The sequence below is a fragment of the Tenrec ecaudatus genome, chromosome 2, assembly GCF_050624435.1.
Source record: "Tenrec ecaudatus isolate mTenEca1 chromosome 2, mTenEca1.hap1, whole genome shotgun sequence".
NCBI classification, from domain to species: Eukaryota; Metazoa; Chordata; class Mammalia; order Afrosoricida; family Tenrecidae; genus Tenrec; species Tenrec ecaudatus.
The window spans coordinates 42696420-42722662 of record NC_134531.1 but is presented as its reverse complement, the minus strand read 5'-3'; the positions used below and the strand labels follow the sequence as shown (position 1 = coordinate 42722662).

Genomic DNA, 26243 nt, shown 5'->3' with positions numbered 1-26243 from the left:
ATCCATTCATTGAGTGTATCAAGCATATCTGTACATAGGTTGCCATCATAATTTTCTAGACATTTGACTTAAAAAAAAACTTATTAGGGGCTCTTACATCTCTTATCACAAACCATACATTCATCCAGTGTGTCAAGCACATTTGCACATAGGCTGCCATCATTATTTTCAAAGAATGCGCTTCCCACGTGGGCCCCTAATATCAGCTTGCCATTTCTTTCCTTTCCCCACCCGCCCTCCCTCACGAACCCTTCATAAGTTATAGACTGTTATTTTCATATTTTACATTGTCTTCCATCACCACTCACCACTTTTCCGTTCGTCCCCCTGGGAGGGGCATTTATCTTGATCCTGTGATCAATTCCCCCTTTCTTCCCCTCCTACCCCCCCCCCCAGTCTTCCTGGTATCTCTACTGTCATTGTTGGCCCTGAGGGGGTTGTCTATCCTGGATTCCCCGGGCACACTTTCTTTCCTTGTTACAGGTATTAGTTGTCCTTGCGTATTTGATCAAAAAGTTCTGGAAAGGCTGTACGTTTAAAAAGTCCGTGCATCTTAAAGTACTTAAGAGAAAGTGGGATTAGAAAGGGAAAGTATACATGTAGCAGGAAGAGTAGTTAATTTGGGGTGAAAGGGGGCCATCTGCCATGTAAATTAGAAATGAGAGCAGCTTGGGTTCTTCCCAGAAACTTCCCTTGGGCTCCGGAGGCAAAGGAGCCGCTGGAGAGCGGCAAGGAATTGAATAAATGTGGCCTCGTAACAGCCACAAACAACTCCCTATTTGTTTATTCTGTGTCGACTTGGACTTCTCTATGGTGAGAAAGATGCAGTTGGTTTTTCCTTTTTCATAGTCTCATACCAATTATTTTTATGTAGTTGAAGAGGCTCTTGGGCTATAGATTGCCAGTGTACTGGGTCATGTTAATCCACTTATTCTGAGCCACCATCCCTTTTGGCCGCCCCCCCCCCCCCCTGTCCTCTAGTAGATCAGCTTCTCTGTTTAATTCCCTAGAACAGATGGAGAATCGGAACTCCCAGGCTCACAGGTGGCTTGCAGGTGTGTACTCTTTGACCTCTGGGCCTGCCCCTCCCCCCACCCACCCACCATTGCCAACTTTTTTCTAAGAGCATCCCTCCTTAGGTTACTTGCCAGTTTTTCTACTATGTGCAATATTTGACAGTTTCCAAATTATTCACTACTGGTAATACTGTACTTCTTAGTGACTGCTTAACCTCTAGTCTGCTCCCCTTCCTCTAATTGTATTAGTTTTTGTTGTTCATTCACATTAAAAAAACAAACAGATCAAATAAAACCCCAAAAGCTTTCATTTTGAATTAGAGTGGAGGCTTACATATCAGTTATCATTTTCTATTATACAATGTTAACAATTTATCAACCCTCCCATTAGCTTGCTTTGCATCCCCTATTTTTTTTCCATCTCCCTTTTGTCAAATAGTATCTTCCCCTTCACCAAGTTGACACCTGTCTACACTGTACCCTCTATTACTTCCCCCACCAAAATCTGTTTCTTTTGGTGGAATAACGTATTGGAACTATTTTTATGATAGTTACTAATGCTCTTCTGAATCTTTAATCTATTGTCCTCTTAACATTTATCGTAGTAGACTTTGTCAACCACAGTATCATTTGTTCAGTTAACCAAGTATGAGTCTCATAGGCACTGGACTAGATTCTAGGGATAGGTTCTTAACCTTGAAAAATTTCTCATGTTTATAAGGAGTAAGTATGAAAATAAATGTTTAAATTATAGAACAATATCATTGATAGCACATCCTAATAACCTGTTTTGAAGATCATCCAACAATGGTTGCAATGGTACATTGACAGGGAACTGCCAGAAGTTTAGGTTGGATTCAGAAGAGGGCATGGAACAAGGGATATCATTGCTGATGTCAGATGCATCTTGGCTCAAAGCAGAGAATACCAGAAAAATGTTTACTTGTATTTCATTGACTGTGCAGAGGTATTTGACTGCTTGGACCGTAATAAACTGTGGATAACGTTGAGAAGAATGAGAATTCAGAACACTTCATTGTGCTTATTTGAATTTGTATATGGATTAAGAGGCAGTGTGTGAACAGAACAAGGGTTTAAAACCAGGAAAGGTGTGCGTCAGGGTTGTATTCTTCACCGTACTTGTCCAAACTTTATGCTGAGAAAATCATCAGAGAAGCTAGTTTATATGAAGAAGAATGAAACATCAGAGTGGGAAGCAGGCTTATTAACCTGTGATATACAAGTGACACAACCGTACTAGCTGAAAGTGAGGACTTTTGAAGCCCTTGCTGATGAAGATCAAGGATTGCAGCCTTCAGTATGGATTACAATTCAATGTAAGGAAGACGAAAATCCTTATAATAGGATCAACATCATGATAAATAGAGAAAAGATTGACGTTGTCAACAATGTTGTCAATGCTCATGGAAGCGGCAGTCAAGAAATCAAAAGTTAAGTTGCGTTAGGTAAATCTGCACAAGACCTCTTTTGAATATTGAAAAGTAATGAGGACTAAGGTCCATTGCATCATATACATATAAAAGTTGGGCATTGAATAAAGAATGTAGAAGAATCAATGCATTTGAATTGTGTTGGAGAAGAACATTGAAGGTACCATGGAATGTTGATCTGTCTTGGAAAAGGTCCACCCAGAGTGCTTCTAGGAGGCAAGGACTTCGTGTTATATACTTTGGACATGTTGTCTGGAGAGACCAGTCTCTGGAGAAGGACATCAAACTTAGTAAAGTAAAGGGACACCAAAAAAAGGTGGCCCTCAAGGAAATGGAATAGCACAGTGGCTCCAACAGTGGGCTCTGGAGTGGGCACAACAGTGAGGATGGTGCAGTACTGAGCAATGTTTCATTCTGTTTTGCAAAGAGTCGCTATGGGTTGGAACCGAATCCGATCGCACCTAACAAGTATTAAAATACACGTTTATCTAAATTTCTTCTTTGTCTCCTTCACTCCCGAGCCTCTGCAGCATCATTGTCTTACAGATTTTTAACCTGCGAAATGATTTTCCAGCATTTGATACGAGCAGCTCCTTCGCCTTCCTCTTTCATTCATTTATGTGCTTTCATTCATTTATGTGACAGCACGAGCATCATTCTCCCAACTCCGTATTCAGTCCTCCTCCACTCAGACCGCACTTCCTGCAGTAGATTTTCTACCTCACTTCCCTTAGAATCTGACCATCACCTCTAAGCTAATAATCTAGTTCTTCTGAATTCCAGGCTTGTGATCCCTTTGTTTGACTTCTTCATGAGGGTGATTTTACCATAAGAAATGAAGGACCAGACATGTTGTTGCCTGCCTGCACACTTATCCTTACTAGCTTATTGCTTAGATGGAAACTTGGTGGTACGTGAGCTTTCCTTCACCTCCTACTCCAGTATGTTGAAGTAAAATAGTATTGCTTCTGTTACCTAGAGAACCTGGATGGCGCAGTGGGTAAGTTCTCAACTTTTAACCACAAGGTCAGTGTTTCAAAACCACTCCCCAGGAAAAGGTTGATAGCCATGGACATGCCGTGGAGCAGTCTGCTCATTTGTGTAGTGGATTTATGAGTTAGAAGAAGCTCAACAATAGTGGCGTCATTTTTTTGTATCTAACCATCTGGTTGTTTCCTTTCTGTTCTCCCTGTGTAGGATTAAGTTCTCATCTCTATACAATATCTAGAACAAACCTAGCTTGAAACTGTTTTCCAATTGATGTCCACCTTAATAGCTGTCTCTGGGTTCTTTTTAAGATAAAGAAAGACAGTAAATATATTCCTCAGCTTAGAAACCATTGAGTCCACCCTGAAGACTGAAGAAATTTTGTTCTTAAAAAAATCTCTCCAAAGACTAATGATGACAGGGATGATTGTGGAGGACACCTTATGACGGATGATTGTGTAGGACATTATACTGTGTGAAATGAGGACAAACACACTTTGAGACCACTGTTGCTGAAAAAGAAAATCAAGATAAAGGTTTCTGTGCTGAAAGAAACATGCTTTGATCGTTCTTATGGTGGGGAGCAGAGGGAAGTAGTAGGTCGGAGAGAAGATAGATGTTATCTCAGGTCAGGGGAAGATAAGATCCTGGGAGAAGGGGAACGGGGTGGGGGTTGGACAGGGTAAGCAATCGAGAGCTTTGATAAGTTGTTTGAATCGATTCTACAAATGATGACCTACTATGTAAACCCCCATCTAATTCACAATAAAAAGCTATTCTATCGTTTTTAGACATAATGCTAGTTAGTTACATTCTTCACATTATGTCAACATTTTGATATTTCAGTTTTGGTTGTTTCCTTCCCATTAATTTATTCCCTCTGCCCCCATCTCACAAACTGAGCTATTTGAAGTAAAGGAGTGATGTGATCAGAAATCATGGGGCATGCAGTAGAAGGGGCATGTGACAGCCAGCAAACATGTTAGGAGCGTCTTGCAATCATCTAGGGGAGAGGGTACTGTTATCTGGAACCAAGGCAGTGCAGGGGTGACACAGCAAGGACAAGTGATGTCCCCGAGGTCCCACACACAACAAAGTAAACTCAAAGCCAGACTCGCTGCCATGGAGTTGATGCTGACTCCTGGCAACCCTGTAGGACAGGGTATACCTGCGCCTATGGGTTTCTGAGACTTCAATTTTACGGAAATAAAAAGCCTCATCTTTCTCACAAAGAGCCCTTGGTAGTTTTGAATTGCTGACCTTGCAGTTCGCATAACCCACTATACTCCCAGGGTTCCCCCATAGAAACCAAACTGGCTTTAATTCAAACACACTGCATTATTTGCCCAGACTGCTCTCTGCCACCTTTCTTGTGCATCGTGGCAGGCTCTGGATTCCCTTATGTTGCTGTATTCAGCACAGCTCAAGTTATCTCTTTTATCCACCTTCTTGTTTTATTGAGAGACAGTTTGCTGATTTAAAAAAATAAAAGACTGAAAAGGCTGGTTCTGAAAACTTGATGGCAGCTCACCACCACCACCAACTATAGTTTTGGCACAGTGGTTGGCACATTTATAAACATTTAGAAATGAGTACTTTTAGCCGGGATTACAGATTAACTTCTTTCCTATGAATAATTGTGGTATGCAATAATTCTGTGATGACTTATCAGGAAATCAAATTCTATACATCACTGGGCAAATATTTTGCAAAAAGATCTCTGACATGTAAAGACAAAGACGTCCCTGTGAGGACTAAGGTGTGCCCGTCCTGCAGTGAATTACTTTATATACGGCCCTTCTAGCCATAGTCTCCCACTCCTACTGAACCACTTTTCCTGTTGGGTCTTGGTAAGAAAATGTTGGTGGAAAATGTTGATAAGACTATGTGATTCAAATGTGAGTGATTATTAATTGTGAATGTAAAACTTTTGGGACTGGGGGAATTGTCAGTTTTGCCATCCTGCTTGGTCTAAAATGAATGATCTCATCAGCAAAAAGTAGGATCTCACTTCCATCAGAAAGAAAAACCAGGAGTGGAGCACATCTTTTGACCCTGAGATTCCCGCATGCATAGATCAGGGAGGCAGAAAGCTGTGATGACAGAGGAAAGACACCAGCAGAATCCGTGGTGAGCTTGGTAGCCCATAGAGCCAGTCAAGCTGAATGCCTTTGAGCAAGAAGCTCACTTGCAAAGTGAGGTGTCTCTAGGCACTTAATCCAGAAAGAGAGGCCCACTGATCCACTGAGCTTTGGGATAAGAAGAGGAGGTAGGACACTGTCTTCGTACCTTTTTATGGCACTTGACCCAAGCCCTAGTCTTTTCAATCAACTCATATACATGTGAAAGCTGAATAATGAATGAAGAATACTTAAAGAAAAATTGATGCCTTCCAATGATGGTGTTGAATAATATATAGGGTCTCTATGAGTCAGAACTGACTCAATAGCACCTATAGCAACAACATGGTCTGCTAACAGAAAGGAAATCTGCCAGGATGCTCCTTAGAAGTGAGGATTATGGGACTTAATCTCACAAATTTTGGACATCAAGAGGGATCAGACTCTAGAAAAGGACATTGTGATTGGAATTGAGGGCCACCGAGAAAAAGTAAAATGGATTGACACCATGACTGCAACAGTGAGTTCAAACAAAGCAACTATTGTAAGAATGTCACAAGACCAGGTAGTGGTGGTTGATTCCATCGTACGGAGGACCCCTATGTGTGGGAACAGACTTGACGGCACCTAACCAGTCTGTGAAGTGCTAGTCTGTGTTTGAATACTTAGTCTAATGTTTTAATGATAAAGTTCCCACGGGTGGTTAAACATCAAGGAACCCCTGGGTGGTGCAAATAGTTAAGCTGTCTATTAGCTGAAGCCCCCCCAGAGGTGCTTGGGGAGACAGCCCTGGTGGTCTGCTTCTGAAAGGCCCAGCCTCGGAAACTTGGGAGCAGGTCTGCTCTGACACAGGCGATCGCCGTGACGCAGAGTCATTGGTGACAACAAAAAACATTACCTGGTCCCTCCCGCCGCCAACATGGAGACCTTGTACCGAGTCCCGTTCTTGGTGCTCGAATGCCCCAACCTGAAGCTGAAGAAGCCGCCGTGGGTGCACATGCCGTCGGCCATGACGGTGTACGCCCTCGTGGTGGTGTCTTACTTTCTCATCACCGGAGGAATAATTTACGATGTCATTGTGGAACCTCCAAGTGTTGGCTCTATGACTGATGAACACGGGCATCAGAGGCCAGTAGCCTTCTTGGCCTACAGAGTCAATGGACAATATATTATGGAAGGACTCGCATCCAGCTTCCTGTTTACAATGGGGGGCTTGGGCTTCATAATCCTGGACCGATCCAATGCACCCAACATTCCAAAACTCAATAGATTCCTTCTTCTCTTCATTGGATTCGTCTGTTTCCTGTTGAGTTTTTTTATGGCTAGAGTTCATGAGGATGAAGCTGCCGGTACATGAGCTAGACAAAATGCTGGACAGCTTCAACCTTTTCTCTAGTGATCATGATGTCACCTATTATCAGAGTTGTGAGGATTTTTGTGCTGTAATCCATGCTGAAGGTTGCTGTCCTTGGTCTTCATCAGCACCTGCTTTAAGTCCTCTCACTTTCAACAAGCAAGGTTGTGTCATCTGCATGGCGCAGGTTGTCAGGGCTACCTGATAGGGTAGAGGACGTTTGAAGGAGAACTCGGTGGAAGCTGGATTTGGCCCCGTGAATGAAGTTGTCAAGGGTGTGTGTGCCGATCCCCGATGAGGAAAGGATGAGCAGCAGCAGAGAGAGGAGAACGAGAGCAGTCCCAGGCGTCCCAGGAGAGTGGGGCTGGAATTTCCTCTCGGGACTGTCGGAGACAAGCTCATCTCAGTGTTCTAGCCCTTCCTCTCTGCTGACTGAGACTGACGCACCACCAATGTTTAATGGCATTTTCTCTTTAGAGTTTCATTTCTTAAAGAAAATATACTCTATTTCTCCAACTAGAAAAAAAAAAACCTAATGTGTGCATTTACTTACTTGATTTTAAAATTCGTTTTTTTAAAACAATTCACATATGTATTTCAGTAGTTCACTTTCATGAGAGTTATAACCATCACTTTACTCAATTCCAGTATGTTTCTTTTTCTTTGTACTTGTTAGCTCCCCATTTCCTGCTAGCCTCTCCTGTCATGTCTCTTTGAATCATTGATCCAATTGTTTTCTCTGTTAGTTTACCTAATCTGAGTTTCGTATATAGAAAATCATACAAACTCAAGACTAAAAACAAAAGAAATGGCCCAACCCTAAAGATACAATAAAAGAAAGACCTCTATCAAGAACAAAACAGATATATTAAAAAATGGAACAATTATATGTCAGGTCAAGAGGGAAATTACAAAAGGTGTCACATTTTGATCTTAACTATAATTATGGTATTCCATACTGCAAGGTCTGGTAACAAGGCCTTTCTCTCGTCTCTGGTCCATTGTCAGAGGGATTCACCAGTGGCTTAATCTGCATGGAGACCCTGCAAATGTGTTTTGGGTCTTTACTGTCATCCAAAGCCTTCTGCAAATCAGATGTTCAGAATTTAAGCTCTAATACGATTCCATCCTCTGGGTTTAGATTTTTAAAAATCATTTTATTGGGGGTGGGTTTGGATTTTATATTGTTTACACTTCATGGATCACACATGTTGATATGCTTCTTCCACGTGGACTCAGCCGACCTCATTTAGATGGTGGCTTGCTTTAAGACATGCCTTTAAGATCCCACATGCTATTTTCCTGATAGCCAGCCACTATCTGCTTTCTTCACCACACTTTGCAGCAGTGTCCGTATCTTCAGTGATTGCTTCATGAGGATATGTATTGAGCAAGGCCATGTCATAAGAACTGATTGTTATTAGATTGCAGCTATGAATAAGTGAGAGCTCAGAATCCATTCACCTATATGTGGCTTATATATGTCCCTGGATCACTTTAAACACATCATTATTTTACTGAAAGACATTATAAATTATCTCCATGGTGCATGTGTAGTTCTATTAATATTGTCTTTAATTTAGCCACTGGTATAGAATTTTAAACACTGTTGAGAAAGTATACGTCTTTAGGACGATTTAAAAAAATATTATAAATACTTTTATTGGGGGCTCTTACATCTCTTCTCACAAACCACATTCATTGTGTCAAGTACATTTGTACATATGCTGGCATCATCATTTCCAAAGCGTTTTCTTCCTACCTGAGCCCTTGATGTAGCTCCTCTTCTTTTCCCCTTTTCTCCCCACCCATCCTTCCTCGTGAACCCTTGATTGGTTATAGATTATTATTTTCATATCTTACATCGTAGGACAGTTTTTAGACCATAATGGATAGTTCATTTGTGCAGATTAATTTAGGTGACTGGACACTACTTACATTAAGGACTAGAGATAGAGCAAAATGTTCGTTAATGCTCTTTCACAAAGACAGAGAATCACTTCAGCCTTAGGCTAATGTGTGCATTTATTGTGCTTACCTGCTTTCACAACTCATAGTGACAGTCAGCGTTTACAGTTTCACCTCTCACAGGTCACTGCATTTTTCCAGAAACTCTTTGCCTATATGAGTAAATTTCTTTATTAAGAAAGTCAAGTGTGGTAAAGTATAATTCCATAATCTGTTTGGTTTGGTTTTGTCTTCATTTAATACAGTGTAGTCTTAGAAGTTTTTCTTTAATGATATCTATAAATTTTTCTTATTATCTTATGTGACTATATGATATTCCTTTAAATGGATAACTCATGTATTTCATCAAATCCATGTCAGTGAGTTGTGAGAAGGATTTTTTCTATTTGTTTTTGGCAGTTAACATCCTTACTCTTCGTCGATCATTAAAGGTATACCATAGAGGTTAAAAGCACGCTTTATTCTTTGTGGAACCTTTTGTCTTCTCACAGTGATGAGATACTGGCTGGAAACTACTTCCTCCAAGGTTGGTTAGAAACCTGGAGGTAGCAGCAAAAAGTCTCCAACAATTGTCTATATATCCTGATGGAATTTTGACAGTTAATCCTGCCCTTGGGAATTAACAGGCCAGTAACACATTTAAGTAGGTTTGTTTCCTTTCAACATAAGAAATTAACAAATACCTGCAAGAATATGAAAACACTGCATAATCATGTGAATATATATCAGTAAACTGTTTAAAAATACGAGAATGATAGAAATGAGCCCTCTTGACTTCAGCAGCTACATAGAGCCATTCTTTTTTTAATATATCCCTGACGTTGCCTCTCCCCTCACATTTTGAAGCAAATATTAGATATTATTTTAGCCACAAATAGATCATACTCAATTTTTATGTTGGTATTGTGGTGAAGCATGGTTTCAACTTCATCTCTTAAATGTAATTTGCCAGAGATAAGATGACAATTCCCTACCAAGAAGGGGAAACACTTTTGTTATATTACCACACTTTGGCTATTGGGCAAGAAATGAAAATAGCTCAGTGAATTTGATTTTATTAAAACCAAAATAACAAACTCATACCACCATTGAGTTGATTCCAACTCATAACCACCCTGTGGGTGCCTCTGGGTTTCTGAGACGGTTTTATAAGAGGAGAAACTGCCCTCAGAGTATTGTGTTAGAACAGCAGTTCTCACCCAGTGGGTCGCCACCCGTTTGGGGTGGAACAACCCTTTCCCAGGGGTCGCCCGATTGATAACAGCAAAATTACAGTGATGAAGTAGCAATGAAAATACTCTTATGGTTGGGGTTGACCACCAAATGAGGAAGTGTATTAACAAGTCACAGCATTAGGAAGACTGAGAACCACTGTGTTAGAGATAACCTAATTTTAAGCTACCTCATATTTGATTTAACCAGTTAAGGACTTTTTCCCCCTTTTTGATCTGTAGGAATCCTATGAGGATGGTTGTGAAGATTATCCTACTCTGTCAGAATATGTTCAGGACTTTTTGAATCACCTTACAGAGCAGCCTGGCTGTTTTGAAACTGAAATTGAACAGTTTGCAGAGACCCTGAATGGCTGGGTTACCACAGATGACACTTTGCAAGACCTTGTGGAACTCATCTATCAACAAGTAGGTTGGCTGTTAGTATGTGTTCATATTCAGAGAGCTCCCTGAAGCCCACGGACAGTGGAAACACCTTGAGGGAGGGAGGGAGGGCAGGTAACCATCAAGGTTTTGGTGTGGATTTTGTATACTGAGAACAGGCTAACGCTAGACTGGAGTCCAAACTCACCTCTTTATGCATGCAGGTACTTGTCGGCGCTGTGGGTATCTATGAGGAAGTCGCGTCTTTGTTTGCTTTTGTTTTTTAGTATTTTTTTCAAGGATAGGTGTAGGGCTTGATCCATAGGATCTGAAATAATATTTTGAAAAGAATTGTCATTCTTTTCGGTGTTAAATTAGGTAGCTTTATTGGAGAAAAAGATGTGAGATCTTTACTGGTTCATAAATGAGTCTTTTTTTTTTTCATAAATGAGTCTTTTTAAAAAAATCTATAAAATACTTTAGATGCCACCATTTCCACTTATCTTTATTTTCTTTTGGAGTCCTTGGATGATAAAAATGGTTAACATGCTCTGCTATTAATGGAAAGATTGAAGATTCAAATCAAGCCCCGTCCCCTGGCCTCCCCCCTCCCCCGTGGAGGGGGTAGGTGGGGCTTGATCCAGCTAAAGGTCTGGTGATCTTCTAATCAATTGGCCATTAAAATCCTGTTCCGCCCAGTGGTTGCCATGTGTCCTCAATGGTGACTTTATTTGTAACCTTTAAAATGTCCAAGGACTTACATCTTAATTCCTTGAGCGCCAAAATATCTAATACTGATCCAGATTGTGGTTCTTAACTTTTAAAGGTTGGGTTTTGATGTCAATGTACTGGTCATTGATCGATAAATAGGGGGAAGGGGGCCCTGGTGGCACTTTGTTCTAGGCATTGGACTGATAGCCACAGGGTTGTCTGAGCAAACCCACAGGCACAATGCAGGCTTCAGAAATCCAAGAAGCAGTTCTATTCTGTCTGATAGGGGCGCTCTGACTTGAAATTGAGTAGGTGGCTGTGTGAAGGGAGAAAAATGTGTATAGTAGGTACTGATAGATTTTGAAGGCTTTTGAAACACTGAACGGTATGCGAGATTGGCCAAAAGCAAACTAGAAGATGAACAAATATAAACTGAGAGTTCGTTAAGTCATTGCTAATAAAAATAACTCAAAATTGGACTGTGTAGAAGAATACTTGTGTTGTGATAGCAAGTTATCTTTACCTGCTTTTCCAAGTTGCTTTGAACTGTTACTTGCCCCTCAGATAATCTAACCAACTCTCAAGTTTCAGGAAAGTGCCTGAGATTTTACAAAGAGAAGGCCACTATTTATCCGGATTCTTCCTTTCTGTGTTGCAATGAATTGAAAAACATTATGAGATAAGAAAATGGAAGAATTGTACTTATTTCTCTTTGCTCTTCTGGTTTCTCCTCTCTGCGATCTCAGTTCGTTAGTAGGTGCCTGGTCCTAGATTGTCAGGGTGAGGCAGGAGTATAGCCTGACAAGTTAACAGCCGTTTTTGGGGTTGTCCCCAAAAGAATTCATAAAAACAGGTAGTTGGTGTCATTTAAAGTTGAGCATCTTGGAGTCTATGACATAGATGTATAGTGGCTACATTGCAGTCCTGGAACTCTCAGGCTTGACTGGAGTTAGGCCAGAGGGCCCAAGAAAATTATCTTTAGTAAGATGAACACACTGCTGTGTTTGAAGATAATGAAAAGAAAGACATACGGTAATGAGTTTAGGAATGTCTCTGTGAGAAGTGTATTTAAAAAAAAGTAAATCTGGGAAAAGCAAAGCCATGCAGGAAAGGAGTGTTACATAGTTCAGCTTTAAATGGGAAACAAACCTACTAACTGTGGTAAACCTTACTAGTTAGTGCAGGGAGTGAGAAGAGGGAGTGTGTGGCGTTGGGATAGAGGCCAGCAGTATGAAAGCCACACGCTGATCTTCCATTGTGGAAAATCAGTAAGAACACCTAGTCAGAAAAACCATTGCCTGGAGACAGATTAACAAACCTTTTCCAGTGGAAGAATGTAAGGCAGTTATGTATGAGAGTAAGATTGAAAGCAGCAAACTGTTGACCATTAACCTTTATTGAACTTTTGAAAGTCTTTAACCAAGTAGGTGATAATTTTTAAAAGAAACTAGGCAATGCCATTGTGTGTGTGTGTGTGTGTGTGTGTGTGTGTGTTTTCAACATGAATGGGGCTTCAAAAAGTTAATGAATTTTTCCCACAAACTTTTTGAAGACCTCCTCCTTGTGTGTTCTCAGGAGAAGCCAGTCTTTCTTCTTTAATGACAAACTTACAAAGTCTAGGAAATAATGGGGAGCGGGGGTTGAATGAATGTATTGTCAGGTCCTCTAAGCACTTGACATATACTGAACTCATTTGGACTTAAGTGATTGAGAATATATTACTCTATAGGGGACAAACTGGAGGCCCACAGAGGTGGTTTGACTTGCCTAAGGTCACCACAGGTATTAAATGGAACCACATGCGAGGCTGGAAGCACTAGGCCATTTGTTAGACATAGACTGGTTAACTATTTTTATGACCTTGGTAAAGTTTCCTCACCTCTTAAAGTGTTTTATCTTGCCTAAGCACTATGTTATCTTTGATTTTTCTGTAAAACCTATGATTAAAAGTAAACTTCCCAGCGTGGATACTCCCGGGAGGTCACTCTCCCCGGCTCTGTCCAGGTGACACAGAGGAGCACAGGGCTCAGGGCCCCGTGATGGACAGTCCTTTTCCACAACGTCGGAGATGAAGCCGGGCCTTGAGCCTGCGCCTGCTTATTCCTACAGCTTCTCAGAGTCCCACGGACAGGGACTGAGGAGACAAACCATGCAGGAAACAGCCCTCTGATACACCCCTCCTGAATCTAGGTTCTATTCCATGATGAGTTACTTAGATCAAAAAAAAGTAAACTTCCTAAGGGTGATTTTGACTATATTACCCTGTTGTTGATCTATACTATTTTTCTCAATGTTGTAGTCTTAAAAATAACTTGCCTAATTTGATTTTCTCTTTACCTTAAGTGGTTTTGTTTTTAGTATTCTTTAGATCAGCAGTTCACCACCTGTGGGTCGCGTCCCCTTTGAGGGCTTGAACGACCCTTTCACAATGGTGGCCTGATTCATAACAGTAGCAAAATTACAGTTATGAAGTAGCAATGAAAATAATGTTGGGGGTGTCACCACAACATGAGGAACTGTGTTAAAGGGTCTTGGCATTAGGAAGGTTGAGAACTCCTGCTTTAGATGTTAGTTTTTGTGCCTGGTAGCATTAATCACATCTTTAAGAGTTAAGAAATTAAACAAAACAAAAATAAGAATTGAGAAACAGACTCAGGAAGATTAGTGATGCCCATAGGCACAAAGCAAGAGGCCTGGAAATTGTGTTTTAGACTAGTAGGCCTCGAAGTCTGTTCTCCTACCCTTCAGAAATAAGTTATTTGATATTATTTTCCTTAAAGGCTCTTATTATTAATTAGATGGGGGTTTATATTTCAGATTGGCAAGTTTCTTATTCATAATTCTTGCTTTGCAAATGGGTACATGTGTATGTTTCATACAAAGATGAGTTTCGCATGGAGTAACACGGTCTATGGGTGTGCTTTCTGGTGTCAAGGAAAATGCCGGAAGAACTTGGTCTAAATATTTGTTCTTTGTACTTGTGATCCTTGGTGTAAAGTTGGGAGGGCAATGAAAATTGGTTTCCTTATGATTAAGAATTAGGCTTTTCTTGCTAATATAGTCACTTATAAAAGTGTTGTTGTAGTAACTTGATACATTGTGTCGTGTAAAACTTTTCTTTTTGAAAGGCCACATCGATCCCAAACTTCTCTTATATGGGAGCTCGTCTGTGCAACTACCTGTCGCATCATCTGACAATTAACCCACAGAGTGGCAACTTCCGCCAGTTGTTACTGCAAAGGTAAGTTTGAATGTATGGCATTGAAGGAAGTAACTAATAAATGTACTAGAATTTGGCTATTCCTCTTCTCGAAAGATGGCATATAGAAGAGACTTGCAGTGGCAGGTAGGGGAGACCATTGTTATTTATAATAGTATTAAATACTTCTAGCCAAATATGTCCATTTTTTTTCCTGTTTGGCTTTGCTTTTTCTAAGGATTTCTTTTAAATGGTCACTTACGTATTTTCTTGTACTGCCGGTTTCAGTAAGGATATCAGTTTATTTCTTACCACTTTTTCATATACCACTTTTTTGCTGCATCTTATAAATTTGCTGCATCGTTTATAAATTTGGGTTGAATTTTGGACTGTTGCTATGTCCTATTGATCTGTTTTGTTTTGTTACCGTACTATTAAATTACTTTAGTCCTAAGTCCTTTATATTTATTCTGGTTCCTTTTATCTTTTTTTTTTTTAGTGTAGAATCTCTGCCATTCTTTCATGCTGCTTTTTTCCCAATAAACTTCAGAATCAGCATGTGAAATTACACAGATAATCATGCTGGTACTTGTGAGGACTTTGAGGGATAATTGAATTCATAAGCTTAATTGGAGCGAACTAATTTTTTACACGTTTTGTTGTCTTAACCAATAACTAGGTGGTCTTAACTTTTGTTAAGGCTTTTCCATTAGTTCTTGGAAGACACTTTAAATGGTTGCAAGTTACTCCTTCATATAGTTAACTGCAGTGGAACCTAATAGACTCTGAATTTGGGCCCAGAAGACATTTGAAAATTAAGCTTTTGATGAAAGTACATGCATAAAATATGGGAGATGTCCACAAAGATGGGCTCTTGTCTCCTAAAAATTCCAAGTATATCAAAGACTTAAATAAAAATGAAACAACATATACCAGAGAGGGAGGAGGTTGGCAAGCAAAAATTTTTCGTTAGTGAAGCCTTTATAAGCAAGGGATGCTAACCAGAGACCCTTAAACTAGAGATTAATATGTTTATGTACACCATGTATGTGGTCGAGTGGGAATCATCCCACTCATGGTGACTTCATAGATTCTGTTTTAAACCAAACCCACTACCCTTGATTTGATTCCGACTCAGGAAAGAGTAGCGCTTCCTCTGTGAGTTTTTGAGGCTGTAAATCTGTACAAGAATAGAAAGCCTTATCTTTCTCCCACCAGTACGGCTGGTGCTCCCAAACTGCCGACCTTAAGTTTAGCAACCCAACTCAAAACCAACCATGCCAAACAGAAAGTAGAGAAAATGTTTAACACTTGACAGCTGATTTCTGTAACGCAGAGACACACTTAGTCTTCAGCATGACCAAGAAAAGACTAGTGTCTCAGTAAAAGGAATAGTTTTGAATAGATATGGTTCAGGAAATAAAAATTAACTTATTATTCGGTAGACTCCTAATCACAAGATAAGCAATTGGAAACCACTAGCTGTTCCATAGGATAAAGATGAGGCTTTTTAATCTCATAAAGGTTTATCATCTCAGAAACCCGTGGACCATTCTACTCTGTCCCATAAAGAAATGCAATTACCACTTCTGAAAAGAGACAAAGGAGTACTTCTAGGAGGGCAGAAGGCAGAAAGGGTAACGTATCCGCCAGTGCTGTTGGCTGTGCCTAAGAGCCACTTAAAATATTAAAATGAAACTCGTTCCCTCTGGAGTCAATTCTGACTCATAGCGACCTGATAAGTTAGAGTAGAACTATTTCTTAGGGTTTCCGAGACTTTAAATCTTCACAGAAACAGACAGCCTCATTTTTCTCCCATAGAACCGCCAGAGGATTCAAACTCCTGACCTTTTGGTTTAGCAACCTTCCGTTTAACTCAGAACACACGCAGGTCCCTGGAGCCACTTGAGACTTAAATTAGGACTCCGACCCTATCCTCACCTTTAGGATTTTCATGTAATTGTCTGAGGTTAGAGCCTGAGCATGGCCTTTTAAACTCCCAAAGTGATGCTCCCCGTGTGCAGCTGTGATCGAGAATTACCCATCTGAGGCTCCTCTACCTTACTTTGTGTGGTTAAAGGCTGTGGGTCTTTCAAAGATTACAGAGGAAAATGTGAGTGGTACAACAAACCAAAAACCCACTGCCGGTGAGTTGACTCAGACTCAACAGCCCTGTGAAAGCGTAGAAGTGCACCATCGAGGCCCTAAGGCTGTACTGTCTTACGAAAGCCACATTTTTCTCCTGATGGTGCTTGCTGAGTGCCAGCTGCCAACTTTTTGTTCAGCTTCTGAACACTTACGTGCTGCACCATCAAAATTCCTTCAGTGAAAAGGAGGACACAATTCTAATACATAATTTAAGAGAGGTGTGTGTGTGTGTGTGTGTGTGTGTGTGTGTGTGTGTGTGTGTGTACACATTTTGGTTAAAACGGGTAGTTACCTCATTGTTCTTTGCTATCAATGATATTACAGGGACATTATAGTTAACTTTTTTCTTTATATTTCTGGTTTAACCCTTCTGAAATAAGCATATATTGCTTTTGTAATTTGGATATCTTTAAAAGGTGTAGAGGTTTTCCTTCTCACCTAGATAACCAACCATGGACAGAGGTAGGAATTGAATTTTGTACATACGTGGTTATACACAACATTGCTGCTTTCACATGCATGAAGTCCATTCTGACCCAGTGATCCCTTATCCCCTGTCCTGCGCTGTCCTTACAGGTGTTCTTAGGTTAGAGCTCATTGTTGCAGCCGCTGTGTCTGTCTACTTTGTTGAGGGCCTTCTTCTTTTTCGCTGCTCCTTTACTTTTCCGAACATGTTGTCCATCCTGCTCCAGGGACTTGTCTTTCCTGATAAACATATCCAAAGTATGTGAGACAAAGTCTTGCCATCCTCACTTCTAAGGAGCATTTTGGCTGGACTTCGTCCAAGGGAGATTTTGTTGCCCCCCCTGGCAGTCCATCCACTGTTCTTAACCACTTCACATATCTCAGTGTGCCCTCTAAGAGTCATCGCCTCGGCATGTACAGAACCAGAAGGTCATTCCACCCAAGCACTGACTGCAGGGCTATAAAGGAAAGAACAAAGAAAGGAGAGCAGCCCACACTTGGGTAACTGTGTGCTTGGGTAACTGTGTCGGCATTAATTAACAGAGTCTGTCCATTATTAACTAGGGTGTGCTATTTATAGACGTCAAGACCTTTTTCTTAGGGGGTGCTAATTTAGTATGTGCGCAGGAGTAATATCTTACTGTACCTAACTTTAAAAGAGAGAGAGAGAGGTTGCATGTTTGATCTTGCTTTGTAAGGATTAGAATTAGCCACATAGGTGCAATAAGCTGTTCTGGGTATATGTTTGGGTCACAAAACTGACCCAATATAAATAAAGTCTTGGACAAAATGTGATTTCTTCTTTTTTTTTTCTCCGATCTTTTTTTAAACAAAAACTCAAAACCCAAACTCATTTCTGACTCATAGTGACCTCAAAGGACAGGATAGACTAGCCCTCGAGAGATTTCTGAGACTATAGTTCTTTTTGTGGAAGTAGACATCTTTCTCCTAAGGTATGTGTGGCTAGAAGTTTCAAACTGCTGACCTTGTGGTGAGCACTTCAATGAGTAGCCACTCTGCCACCAGGGCTCCTTTTAAACAAAGCCAACCTAAGCTGGGTCTTCGTGTTTGGAAGTCATTTAGTTTCCACAGACATCGTCTGTCTTTAAGAGAAAAGATGCCATAATCAGTTTTAGAAAATAAACAACTTTCCCAGAGTTTCCCCACCAATTAATAAGTTCTAAGAAGCAGGTGGTTGCTGCTGTTGTGTGTGTGGAGCAGATGGATCAAGAGGGATAATAAAGGAAAAGTACCATATATACTTGAGTGTAAGCCAACCCAAATATCAGCCAAGGCACCTAATTTTACCACAAAAACTGCATTAAAAATATGTTGAAAACTCGGCTTATACTCAAGAATATACGATAGTTAAAATAATAGTGTCTCTGTTGGAAATAGAAATCAAATGAATTGAAAACATAGAAAATAAGTGAATCTCAAAGAAAAGCAGAAAATATTAAAAACTAAACAACTCTAAAATGGGTCAAAAGGGAGATCAAAATGATAAAGTGTTAAGTTTTAACTCCATCTTACTACTTCTGCCATAATCCACTTTCCAATGAACCAAGGCATGGTACCAAGGCTCTTCACATCCCTGCTCCATCCCACCCTGCTGCCCCCCAAAAACCCTTATAGGACAGTAAGGTGAGACATTTCCCCCCCTTTTTAATGCCTTTATGAAATTTGTTGCATATATTTATATTTTATATGTTTAAGCATATTATAAACTTAATAGTACTATCTTTAATCTGCTCAGTTTCTTAAAATAGGAGTCAGGTATTAAAAGATAATGTCTATTTTGCTCTGTACAGACAGGAATATTTTTATTTATCATAGGAAATCAGGATGTGCTTGCCTCTCTATTGCTTGCAGACAGCCAAAAGGGCAATCATCTTGTTTGGCTATTTAAAAAGCAGAGCGTTGTGAGCTTATAAAAAGTTTGTCTTTCTTAGATGTCGGACTGAATATGAAGTTAAAGATCAAGCTGCAAAAGGGGATGAAGCAACTCGAAAACGATTTCATGCATTTGTCCTCTTTCTGGGAGAATTGTATCTTAATCTGGAGGTGAGCAAAGCATTTTCTGTTGTGAAATTCTGAACACGGCCCGAGGACATACTTACTATATGTTCGCTGTTTGCTGTTGCCATCTTAAGAGTGAAATAAGAGGGGTAGTGGAGGAGAAAGAACTAACAGCTCAGGGTCATGACTACTCTAAATGTGCATCATAAATTATTTGTGTATTTAGTACTTTTCTGTGGTGACTCAATGTAACTAAGTCGACAGAACGAGAGACACGGTCACTGTGATTCATAATTCTTTGGTTTATGTTTTCATCTTGCAGGTACAATCTGTTTGTATAAGGCTTATATCTAAACACGTATAACATGGGGGTGGTTTTTTTTTTTTAGGTTACATTGTCACTTTATATAAGCCAGTGGTATCAGTGGTGCTCACTGTATCTGTGACATGCAGGCAGGTTATATGCATGCATAGTCTCTGGCAAAGCTGTCATAGAGAACCATGGCACAGACCCCATGGACAGGGTCCCCTTTGTGAATACTTATATCTTTTTTCAAGAAAGAGCCACTGGTGATGATTTGCTATGACAAGAATATTTTGTGACCCAACACTCACTGCCATCGAGTGACTGTCAACTTATAGTGATTCTGCAGGACAGAAGAGAACTGCCCCTGGGAGTTTCTAGGACTCTAACTTCTTTCCCCCCCCCCAGTTTTTTTTGTTTGTTGTTGATCTGACTTACATTTTATTTTTTTAAATACTTTTATTGGGGGCTCTTACATCTCTTATCACAATCCATACATTCCTCCAATGTGTCAAGCACATTTGCACATATGCTGCCACCATCATTTTCAAAGCAATTCTCATCCCACTTGAGCCCCTGATAACAGCTTCCCATTTCTTCCCCCTCACTCCCCTGCCCATCGTCCCTCACGAATCCTTAATAAGTTATAGATTATTTTGTACATATCTTAAATTGTCCTCCATCGCCCCTTACCCACTTTTCCGTTATTCAAGTTGATCCTTATGATTGATTTCTCCCTTTCTCCCCCAACCCTCCCCTAATCCTCCTGGTATCTCTACTCTCCTTGTTGGCCCTGAAATGTTTATCTATCCTAGATTCCCTGTATTGCAGGTTCTTATCTGTAGCATGCTCTGGTTTGTAAGTTAGAATCGTGATCATGATATTGGAGTGAAGGAAGCACCAAAGAGCTAGAGGAAAGTTGTGTGTTTCACTGGTGTTATACTGCACCCTGACTGGCTAATCTCTTCCCTGTGATGCCTCTGTGAGGGGATGTCCAGTTGTCTACAGCTGGGCATTGGGTCTCCATTCCATACCACCCCTCCATCCCCCCATTCACCTTGGGTATGGTTTTATTCTGGGTCTTAGATGTCTGATACCTGATCAAAATGGGGGTATTCTTGAGTATGACTTTGTTAGCAGGCAATGTACGTCCTGAAAGGATTTCTTTTTTTTTTAAATAGTGAATCCCAGAGGTTTATACCTTCTTAAGGCCTGATTTGATGAAGTAATATAAATACCATTGAAAAGACATATGGATCATCTCTCAAATATGCATCTCAGTGCATGTAAAATATCTTTGTCCAATCCAGAGTATAATTTACTATCCTACTGTCTTTTTTTAAAACCACAGATGTACCTAATTTTTAAAAATATTCACATCTTTATTTTTTAGTCTAAATTTTATATGAGCCAAAAATAAGAGCACCAATCAAAAGTTTTGTGTGCCTCAAATGAAGAGTAATTGTAAGAATTCTCTTGTATTTGCTATATGGAAATAACAATACTAGGTCTGTAGGAGATATAAAGATACCTGGCTTCTAGACATAAAATTCTGGCAGGAAATGCAAACTGGAGTGTTTTATATACTATTAAAAGTATGAATAAAGTGCTGTGAGTTTAAAGAAGTTTATAAGTAATTAAAGAATATTTATTAAGCAATAACTTTTAATTGAACTTACATTATTCTCACCATATGTTATATATGATAAATGAACATTAAATTTTACCTCTGGTGTAATAATTTTTTTAGGAACCTTGCATATGAAGTAGTTCTAATAAAGTAATTCTAAAAGTAAAATGTTTATCAACTTGCATATAAGTAATTCTAATTATGCCAAGATAACAGTATATTCCTATTATTTTTGTACTATATTTTGGCATGATTGCTTTTAATATTCTTCTGTCCCCAAAGATCAAAGGGACAAATGGACAGGTCACAAGAGCAGATATTCTACAGATTGGTCTTCGGGAGTTACTGAATGCTCTCTTTTCCAAACCTGTGGATGACAACTTAATTTGCGCAGTAAAATTACTCAAAGTAAGTTTCACATTTTTTTCCCTCCAAATGTAGCTGTTACCCATTTACTTAAGTAAGGTAGACAAAGAAGGGAAAGTGTGTATAAATACACAAATTCAAGAGAAACTTACTTCTTTAAATATTGACCTTTTCACTTTAACTGCTCTTGAACTTATGTACTGGTGAACATAGATGCTTGCTGTTTAAACGAAATTAGGAAGTAAGAAATGGAAGTCCTTCATCCCGACCCCATACATTTCCCTGCCTAGGTCTGTCTCTGTGGGCTTAGAAATGCTGTCTTCTCTGTTACAGCTTTCTTTCCACTTAACGAAGGATGGATCTTTTCTTGTCAGCATGAACAGATCTGCCAGTTGATTTAGTAGGCTTCTCAGTATTGCTTTGTACACATGTGTATTACTTAGCTACTCTGTTGATGGAGCATCTGGATTATTTTCATTTTAGCCTCTACAGCACTATTAATAATCTTTTGTCATCTTTTTATATGTCTTTATGTTTGACCTAGACCTTTTTGTAGGTTAAATCCCTGCACAGTGAGTCAACAAGCATGTGTACTTTTAAATGGATAAGTGATACTGAATTTCCCTCCCAGAGGCTGAGCTAGTGTTTATTAGTGTCTGTCAATGATATCATGTTTATATCCTTAAATCTCCCATCCCCTCAGTTGTTGAAATCACAGTGTGCATATTTATGGCCTACTGTCTATTTCCACTTGTAGTCTGGTTTGTTTGGGGTTTTTTTGGTAGTCTGTTTTTTGACTCTTAATTTTAGCCCTGTGCCTTTTACCCTACAGCTCTTATATTGTACATATCTACTTTAAAAATTTTTATGCCTTATGACTGTGATTTTGATAAGGATAGAAGTTCTCAAAATTTTGTTGTCAGGACCTCTTTATTCTCTAAATTGAAGTAGTAGGGCTTTTGTTCATATAGCCCTTATCTAACAATATTTTGCTGTGTTTGAAAAAAAAAAGAAAATTTATTAAGTTGCTTTTAAAAACCTCCAAACATATAAAAAGTAACTTTCTCCAAACAAAAGAATTATGGAGCAGAGTAATATTATTTTACATATTGCAAATTTATTCTGATGCCTGGCTTCATTCATTCAATTCTTATGTTGCTTCTGCCCTATTGAAATATGTCATTTTGTTTGAATTACTTGGTTGAAGAAAATCTGGATTCATATAAATTTTTTAGTTGGAAGAAAGAGTCTGCTAATAACCTTTTCACTTACTTGTGGATGCTCTTTATTGATGTGACAACAAAACTGAAATTGCCGTTTCCTAAAGGAAAGTTGCAGTGTCAATGAACTTTTTATACTGTTACTTTAAACCCTTTGACTTATTTTGCTATTTAAATATGTTTATTTCCTGTGCATCATTTTGTAATATCTTTCATTGGCCATTTGGAAAATATTAATCCATTGAGTTTAGTGGATCTTCTAAATGTTTGTGTATTTCATTAGACAGTATTTTAAAACACTTTTGTTATCGCCAGTCATCAAAAAGGCTTAAGTTTTGGAAAAACTGACAGGCTCACTGTGTTTGATAGAAATTTTCCAAGACTAATTTTTTGGCTAAAGGCTTGAATTTTATAGTAAGTGGTCAATATTTTCAGACGGTTTTCTCCTGGTGACACAACTGTTCACAAGGGTTTTGATTGTGTCAAGGTGTTACTAAGGGAAGAAAGGGATGCAAAAAACCGATTCATATTTGCAGCCTCGTCACCATGCAGAGAATACAAGTCATTGCCAAGGTAGCAAATCTGTTACTTAAATTTTGTTAGCAGTTCCTTAATTAAGTTTCTCTTGGTCAAGAAAAGCATGGAGGTGCCTACATATTAAATGGTAGACAGAAAGTCATTAGGAATATGAGTTCATTTTGAACAAAGAATGCTTAAATTGCTACTAATATCTTTCTTCTTGGAATTTCTGCCCTTTTGAGTTCCTCACTTACTAACCCCTGCTGTTTTAGTTGACAGGGTCAGTTTTGGAAGATGCCTGGAAGGAGAAAGGAAAAACTGATATGGAAGAAATTATTCAGAGAATTGAAAATGTTGTCCTAGATGCAAATTGCAGCAGGTGGGAAAAGTAACAATGTAGACAGCCACTAAATCTCAATTTCTTGACTTTTCTTTGGGGTTGTTTTTTAATCTGCTGTGCTTCACCAAAAAAATTGAAATCTTACAGACCTATGAAATTCTTTCTTTGAATGTATAGTTTTTTAGCTATCGCTTCTGCTCATTGGCCATTCTGTTCAATTATGTTCATCAACTGAAATGGTGTAGGATTTTTGTATAGTAAGATTTAACATGAGTCCACTGCTTCAAACTTGTTCAGTAGATAAGTACAGTAAGATACAAACGTATGAAGGATAACCGTTCTCAGTGTCTGACATTCTACAGTTACGTAGAACAAATTTAAGTCTGTTGAAGTAAATTTATGACATAGGAAATGTTGGGAAAATCATAGCATTGGCTATACATTTTACATTGAAGAAGTACAATGTTAAGGTCTTGAGAGGTGCTGACACATTATAACTTCCCTTCAACTTGTTTGCAGAGACGTCAAACAGATGCTCTTGAAGCTTGTAGAACTACGGTCCAGTAACTGGGGTAGAGTCCATGCAACTTCCACATATAGAGAGGCAACACCTGAAAATGATCCTAACTATTTTATGGTAGGTATACTAGTGTTTACATTTAAGTTTTTTGCTTGTTGCTTGAATTAAATTTTGAGAATTTCTACATGAAGTACATAAAACTATTTTTATTGTTTAATAACGCTCTTCACTGGCTTTTGGTCAAATGGTGGCAGCCTGCAAACCAGGTAACTAATGAGATGACTTGGATGCCTTCAGTGAGGTCTGGTGAGCTAAAGAAAAGTTCATCTAATGGTGTGGGGAGGGCAGTAGTGGCGGGATGTGATTTAAAAAAAATTTTCCCGCAGAATTCATAATTAGGGACCTGCACCTCAAAACTCAGTTTGCATGTTTTAATGAAATGATTACCAGGCTAATGATCCCCTGCAGCTCCTGACATGGCCAAACATAAAGCAACTACAGTGCGACAGTACTGCAACCCCAGACCCAGTAATTCTTCAAGAAAATACCGATAAAAACAAATTTAACCCTAAACCACTGCATACAACAGATGGATCAATACATCACGGTGCTTCAGATAACAGCAGGGTGAGGACCACAAGAACTGGAGAAACCATCTAAAAGCCATAGTTTTTCTTTTCTTTTTTTCCCAGTGAAATGAATGTTCTTGAGTTATCAGGTGCAGACAGTTGGCATCGTGTGCTTGTAAAAAATCAATTCTGAAATACATATTTTTTTATCACTTTGATTCATCCTAGAATGAACCAACATTTTATACATCTGATGGTGTTCCTTTCACTGCAGCTGATCCAGGTATGTTCTCACAATGTTGCCCTTTTTTATAAGGTAGCAAGTGACAGAAAATAAACTATCCCCTCACTAGGACAGGACAGTGTGGTTCTCTTTTTTTAACTATTCACATGCTGAAATGCTAGGATAAAGGCTTATCTCATATAAAATGCTCTCTACTGACTCAAATGGAAAGGAAAGCTCTTATGTAGTCACTCCATCATAACGGTGAAGAATCTCTCTATTAAATGCACCCATTTTTATTTCCTTAATATTTTATCTGTTCCTTAACTTTTGAGTTGTTAGACTAGAGGGGAAAGATGGTTTTAGATCCTTATATTAGCAGCATATAGATGAATACTTTTAGATGTCAAGACATAGTAGGCAAAAGATGAACCTTGTGGTAGGAAAAAGATAAAACAATGTGAGAGGGGGAGAAATTTCTCATTAGCAGTAAATGGTATATGAATTGTTCATTTGGTTTTAAATACCCTTTGGAATAAATGATAACCTATTTTTCCTCAAAATTTTCATATTCGTTTGCTCAGAATAGCAGATACTGATGTTCTATCCTGTAGCACTAAAGGTCTACAGAACTTTATTTTAAATTATGAAACATTTGTAAAATAAGTAAACAATAGTGTACTTACTCAATATCAAGATTTAACCAGTGTCATTTCTCCATATAATATACTTCAGATCTTTTTGAAAGAAAAAGCCCTTATAGATTCTACTGAACCTTTCTCTTTTCCCTAGTTTTTCCCACACCCCAGGTAATTGTAATTCACAAGTTGTTTTTTATCATTCCAATGTCTTTATATTAATACATATGAGCAATATATATTACACAGTAGTATTACCCAAGTGATATATTCGTTTGCCACTTAGATTCTTCAGTATTTATTTTTGGTATTATCCATGTTGATACATAAGAGTACTTAAAAAGTTTGTGGAAAATTCTAATTGAAAGAAAATTGAATTTTTCAATAAATTAAAAAATTTGGGGGCGCCAACCCTTTTCTTTTTTTGGCCAGCCCTTCTTACATAGCTTTATTTTGTTCATTTTCAATGTCAGGTGATCATTTACTCAGAGTACATCAGTTTGTATATCCCTTGACTTTCGGACACATGGCTGGTTCACAGGTTTTTGTTGTTGCAGCCATTGTTGTTACACAGGCCTTGCGGTCATGCAGGATTTCAGTTAGAGTCAGGACGTAGAGGAATGTACTTTGAGATTCTTTGCATCCTCACTACCACTAAATCGTTGTGAGTTGCTTTCCAGAGGAGTTTTACTACTGATTCAGCTGGATGGGTTCCTATTCTTTCATGCTTGGTAATAACATTGTTATCAGACTTATATTTCTTACTTTGATTCTGTGACGTTGTATCTTGCTGTTATTTCCGGTTTCCATAGTAATGCTGAATTTCTTTTCATACTTCAGCCATTCCCTATTCTCCTGTCCCCACAATTAAAGAGTTTATT

The 26243-nt window shown here is 39.0% G+C and overlaps 1 protein-coding gene, 1 non-coding gene and 1 pseudogene across 5 annotated transcripts in view; all 3 read left to right on the top strand.

Annotated features, from left to right (window-relative positions):
• Positions 1–26243, top strand: part of PAIP1 (poly(A) binding protein interacting protein 1) — a 43621-nt gene that overhangs the window by 4685 nt on the left and 12693 nt on the right. For 3 of the 4 annotated variants that reach the window (XM_075541007.1, XM_075541004.1, XM_075541006.1), the window contains exons 3-9: positions 10351–10536; positions 14331–14443; positions 18967–19078; positions 21250–21375; positions 23345–23451; positions 23932–24049; positions 24730–24784. In XM_075541007.1, the coding sequence (XP_075397122.1) occupies positions 10351–10536; positions 14331–14443; positions 18967–19078; positions 21250–21375; positions 23345–23451; positions 23932–24049; positions 24730–24784 (817 nt within the window). The remainder of the gene's footprint in view (positions 1–10350; positions 10537–14330; positions 14444–18966; positions 19079–21249; positions 21376–23344; positions 23452–23931; positions 24050–24729; positions 24785–26243) is intronic. The other variant, XM_075541005.1, reaches the window with a different exon arrangement.
• On the top strand, positions 6459–7291 carry LOC142438952 (oligosaccharyltransferase complex subunit OSTC-like; annotated as a pseudogene).
• On the top strand, positions 13161–13366 carry LOC142442025 (small nucleolar RNA SNORA73 family). The gene has a single exon (XR_012783290.1). It is a non-coding gene; the product is annotated as a small nucleolar RNA SNORA73 family (small nucleolar RNA).